The sequence below is a fragment of the Panulirus ornatus genome, chromosome 36 (genome assembly GCF_036320965.1).
Source record: "Panulirus ornatus isolate Po-2019 chromosome 36, ASM3632096v1, whole genome shotgun sequence".
In the NCBI taxonomy this organism is placed as follows: Eukaryota; Metazoa; Arthropoda; class Malacostraca; order Decapoda; family Palinuridae; genus Panulirus; species Panulirus ornatus.
Window position 1 is genome coordinate 9,232,134 of NC_092259.1, and position 6,000 is coordinate 9,238,133.

The 6,000-nt window shown below is 39.5% G+C and overlaps 1 protein-coding gene across 3 annotated transcripts in view; it reads right to left on the reverse strand.

Annotated features, from left to right (window-relative positions):
- LOC139760308 (WD repeat-containing protein 20) overlaps positions 1 to 5,590 on the reverse strand; it is a 55,493-nt gene extending 49,903 nt beyond the window's left edge. The window contains exon 1 of one of the 3 annotated variants that reach the window (XM_071683296.1): positions 5,493 to 5,590. Coding sequence is in view for 1 of the 3 variants with exons in the window: in XM_071683295.1 (XP_071539396.1) it covers positions 4,959 to 5,240 (282 nt within the window). In the remaining 2 variants the exon portion in view is untranslated. Of the gene's footprint in view, positions 1 to 4,958; positions 5,252 to 5,492 lie in introns of those variants that run through there. The other 2 variants (XM_071683298.1, XM_071683295.1) reach the window with 2 other exon arrangements.
- Between the last annotated feature and the right edge of the window lie 410 nt (positions 5,591 to 6,000).

Genomic DNA, 6,000 nt, shown 5'->3' on the forward strand with positions numbered 1-6,000 from the left:
ATTTTTCAAGGTTCTTTTGATTCTGAACTCGTTTTTCCTACTCCTGTAATAATCAATCGGTATTTGATTCAACAGGATACAGCTTATGCTCACATACATGCCCCACAACTGTTATAGTATTCTCTAACAGTAAAAAAAAAATCATCATATCAAAAGTTGATAAAGATGCAAAACTAAAATTGACTTTTAACCAAGACTGAATTCAAACTTCAACCCACCAGACATACACACGAGACACCACACACCTCAGACATGCTCAAATCACATTATCCTGCTTACATTATGTACATCACCCATGACCACAACACTACGAATAACATTTCATCATACCCAGGAACCCTTTATGCCCATGATGCAACTACCATAAAGAAGATACCACTCAAACGCACTTAACTCTGCATACATATGCGACATAAAACCTTAAGCAAGCCAAGAACAGAAACACCTATACATCCAATATATATTTTTTCATACTTGTTTACAGTTTCCCATGTTAGTGAGGTAGTGCCAGAAGCAGATGAATGAGGCCTTTTCTACATTTGTTCCTGCTTCTAAAACAGAAAACAATGAACAAGTGTGAGAACAACTGTTAAGAGTACTTGTGAATCAGAGCAAGGTTATTAAGTTTAGGAAGGCTGATAGACAAGTTAACTGGGATGTAAGTTTAAATGGACAAAAATTGGAGGAAGGGAAGTGAAAGTAAGTCATAGGGTGACGGAAGGGGGTGAAGGTTCTGAGAGTGATGAAAATTGTGTGGAAGTAGAGAACATTAACTCAGAGAGCAAAATTGGGTATGTTTGAAGGAATAGTTGTTTCAACAATTCTATATGGTTGCAAGGCATGGCCTATAGATAGGGTCGTACCGAGGAGGGTGGATGTGTTGGAAATGAGATGTCTGAGGACAATATGTGGTGTGAGGTGGTCTGATCGAGTAAATAATGAAAGGGTAAGAGAGATGTGTAGAAATAAAAAGAGTATGGTTGAGAAAGCAGAAGAGGGTGTGTAAAAGTGGTTTGGTCACATGGAGAGAATGATGAAATAAAAAGTGTGGTTGAGAAAGCAGAAGAGGGTGTGTAAAAATGGTTTGGTCACATGGAGAGAATGAGTGAGGAAAGATTGACAAATAGGATATATATGTCAAAGGTGGAGGGAATGAGAAGTGGGAGACCAAGTTGGAGGTGGAAAGATGGAGTAAAAACGATTTTGAGCAATCAGGGCCTGAACATACAGGAGGTAGAAAGGCGTGCAAGGAATAGAGTAAATTGGAACAATATGGTATACTGGGTTCGACATGCTGTCAATGGATTGAAACAGAGCATGTGATGCATCTGGAGTAAACCATGGAAAGCTTTTTTGGGTCTAGATGTGGAAAGGGATCTGTTGTTTCGGTGCATAACACGACAGCAAGAGACTGAGTGTGAACGAATGAGGCCTTTGTTGTCTTTCCCTAAGACTACCTCGTGCACATGGTGTGTGTGCCATTTCATGTGTGGCGGGGTGGCGACGGGAATGGATGAAGGCAGCAAGTATGAATATGTACATGTGTATATATGTATATGTCTGTGTATGCATATGTATGTATGCAGTGAAATGTATAGGTAATTATATGTGCATATATGTATATACATGTGTACGTGGGGGGTTGGGCCATTCTTTTGTCTGTTTCCTTGTGCTACCTTGCTAACGAAGGAGACAGTGACAAAGTATAATAATATATATATATATATATATATATATATATATATATATATATATATATATATATATATATATATGAAAGCCGGCAAGGCAGCAGGTTTGGATGGTATTGCAGTGGAATTTATTAAAAAAGGGGGTGACTGTATTGTTGACTGGTTGGTAAGGTTATTTAATGTATGTATGACTCATGGTGAGGTGCCTGAGGATTGGCGGAATGCTTGCATAGTGCCATTGTACAAAGGCAAAGGGGATAAGAGTGAGTGCTCAAATTACAGAGGTATAAGTTTGTTGAGTATTCCTGGTAAATTATATGGGAGGGTACTGATTGAGAGGGTGAAGGCATGTACAGAGCATCAGATTGGGGAAGAGCAGTGTGGTTTCAGAAGTGGTAGAGGATGTGTGGATCAGGTGTTTGCTTTGAAGAATGTATGTGAGAAATACTTAGAAAAGCAAATGGATTTGTATGTAGCATTTATGGATCTGGAGAAGGCATATGATAGAGTTGATAGAGATGCTCTGTGGAAGGTATTAAGAATATATGGTGTGGGAGGCAAGTTGTTAGAAGCAGTGAAAAGTTTTTATCGAGGATGTAAGGCATGTGTACGTGTAGGAAGAGAGGAAAGTGATTGGTTCTCAGTGAATGTAGGTTTGCGGCAGGGGTGTGTGATGTCTCCATGGTTGTTTAATTTGTTTATGGATGGGGTTGTTAGGGAGGTAAATGCAAGAGTTTTGGAAAGAGGGGCAAGTATGAAGTCTGTTGGGGATGAGAGAGCTTGGGAAGTGAGTCAGTTGTTGTTCGCTGATGATAGAGCGCTGGTGGCGGATTCATGTGAGAAACTGCAGAAGCTGGTGACGGAGTTTGGTAAAGTGTGTGGAAGAAGAAAGTTAAGAGTAAATGTCAATAAGAGCAAGGTTATTAGGTACAGTAGGGTTGAGGGTCAAGTCAATTGGGAGGTGAGTTTGAATGGTGAGAGGCTGGAGGAAGTGAAGTGTTTTAGATATCTGGGAGTGGATCTGTCAGCGGATGGAACCATGGAAGCGGAAGTGGATCATAGGGTGGGGGAGGGGGCGAAAATTTTGGGAGCCTTGAAAAATGTGTGGAAGTCGAGAACATTATCCCGGAAAGCAAAAATGGGTATGTTTGAAGGAATAGTAGTTCCAACAATGTTGTATGGTTGCGAGGCGTGGGCTGTGGATAGAGTTGTGCGCAGGAGGATGGATGTGCTGGAAATGAGATGTTTGAGGACAATGTGTGGTGTGAGGTGGTTTGATCGAGTAAGTAACGTAAGGGTAAGAGAGATGTGTGGAAATAAAAAGAGCGTGGTTGAGAGAGCAGAAGAGGGTGTTTTGAAATGGTTTGGGCACATGGAGAGAATGAGTGAGGAAAGATTGACCAAGAGGATATATGTGTCGGAGGTGGAGGGAACGAGGAGAAGAGGGAGACCAAATTGGAGGTGGAAAGATGGAGTGAAAAGGATTTTGTGTGATCGGGGCCTGAACATGCAGGAGGGTGAAAGGAGGGCAAGGAATAGAGTGAATTGGAGCGATGTGGTATACAGGGGTTGACGTGCTGTCAGTGGATTGAATCAAGGCATGTGAAGCGTCTGGGGTAAACCATGGAAAGCTGTGTAGGTATGTATATTTGCGTGTGTGGACGTGTGTATGTACATGTGTATGGAGGGGGTTGGGCCATTTCTTTCGTCTGTTTCCTTGCGCTACCTCGCAAACGCGGGAGACAGCGACAAAGTATAAAAAAAAAAAAAAAAAAAAAAAAAAAAAAATATATATATGTGTGTGTGTGTGTGTGTGTGTGTAAATGAGTGGATGGGCCATTTTTTGTTTGTTTTCTGGTACTACCTCACTGACATAGGAAAAAGCAACCAAGTAAAATAAATAATAAATATATCATAGTATATACAGGGTCTGAGAAAGACCTTCTAAGCATTACACATTAATATTCAATGACTGTGTTATACATTGTTTTCCGTAGTGAATTTCACAAGAGAATTTCTCAAAGTTTCAGTCATATCTTGTGCAATTCAATATGACCAGTTAACTACTGTGTAAATTCCCCAAAACACTACGTACTTTATGCTTTCTTCTGTGGCAACCCCATGACGGAATGGTGTTCCGAGTGTCGTGCACAAACAAGCTGTCATTCATATTGTCTAGTTGAAGTACACAACACCAGAACATTGATAAATTTCGTGTTAAATCTAAAAAAAGACACACATTATACGATGATGCAATTAATCCTATTTAATGAGTGGAAATCCAACATCAGAATGTATATTTCCAATTATACTTTGCTAAAATTCGTCTGACTGGGACAGAAAACATTTTCAGTAATCTGGAGGGATTGAAAATGTTCAATACATTACGGACTGCCCAGTGAAGAACTTCAGACAATAATGGACAAATATGTACAAAGTATTCCTGACTAACTAGGCTGTGATAGGTAAACAGAGCTGCCTAACGTGAGGTGGAATGGTGCAGTTTGGTCTCAGTCCAACTGTGGAGGTAAACAAGCCTCTGAAATCAATGCAAGAGATACATATGTTGAATGTGATTGAAGAGTCACATAGAATCTGAAATAATTTGACTGGCTGCTCGTTTCCCAGCAATATGGAGTGACATACTATACAAAGTACAATGGGACTTCAAATTGCCTAGAACCAACGACCAGTTTCTTGTTAGCATAATTATGTTTTTTCCAAACATCAATATAGTCGTGATAGCAAAATATAAATGAATCATTTTCGTGTAAAATAAGATTCCTGTTTGCAGGTATTCAAAGTACTAATCTTTTACTCACAACTTCATTCTAATGATTACTGACTTACATTTCCTCATATTCTTGCATGTGTATCTGATAACTCCGGACATACTATAAAACAATCATCCCCTTAGAAATAATCATAATGCATAATGAGTACTTAAACTTATTTTCTCCAGGAGCAAAGGCTGTTAATTTTCCCAGGTGTCAAGGGGCAGGAGCATGACCAGCATACGTCCCCAGTGGCACTCTAGCCCTGGTGGCGAGGCCAGTACCACAGTGCCAAACCCCGGCCCTGGCAATACCCTCACTCCCAGGCACTGGTGAATGGCCATGCCAAGTCAATGACACTGTGACACTGACCTCATTGGCCTCCGTAGTGACACTGGCTCCAGGAACCCGCTTGGAAAATGGGCTAACTCCACTAACACATGTACTTAGCTCCCTCATACGGCTCACAGCGACAACACACGGCGGCACATACCTTTTTAATTCCTCTATAAGTATATACAAATAGTTCTCTGCCATAATTAAAACATATTTTGGTTCTATCACCGTTTATCGAACTAACACTCCCACTTGGGTCTGGTAAACTAACGAAAGACACTCTAACAGGAGGAATGGTGCCACTTCCTCCGCTGTTATTATATGCTACTCTGTTAGGTCTACTATATTCTGACAGCGGCAATAATCTGTACACTCCTTCTATCGTAGTAAATTGAGTTTTAATTTCATCTTTAGTTCCCGTATCACCTTGCACCGCCATGTTTTCGCTAACTGACGGATCCACAAACAAGGCTCAAGTACCTTACCGACAAACATATTATTCCATACAACAAAATTATCTTATTTATAAGTTTTACTGCATAAAATATGACTAAAGTGTGACAATAAATAAATTCAAGATAAGTTAGCTATAAATTCTAAACACAAATATATCAATTGTATACAATTATATCAACAAATGTTACAATAAATGATTTAATTGATATCTATCTTTGAAATACTCCGTATTTACTTTATTCCCCTTTATATCACGTTCTATGTTTGCAAGCAAAATCAGTAACAGTCTGCAATGGCTTTGTATTAACGCAATATTTCTGTACTGTGAGTACTTGACCGGTTTCATTGATGAGTGAAAAAGCCCCGGATGGCGCAAAGCGCATGCGCTTCTTTCAGACTATAGTGTGTAATTTTCCTAGTTTTTCTTTTTTTCTCTCAATGATTCACATATTAGGGTGCCTTATTTTGTCCCTTCTTCTTCATGTCCATAAGGATGCAGCGTCATAAGGGAAATATTTCCCGTATTTATCTTTAACACTTTTTTTTCCTGATTCTGCATTTATCTTGAATTATATCTTATCTCTTCTCATGTTACCGAGATTCCTCCATATTATTCTAGGCCAGAATTTGCTGTATGAAAGAATAATCATATAAACACAAACATAGCGCAACAAAGTTTAGTAATGACAGAAGACTAAATGTGTGCAAACGTTTGGCTGTATAATGAGCACTGAGCCGTAATG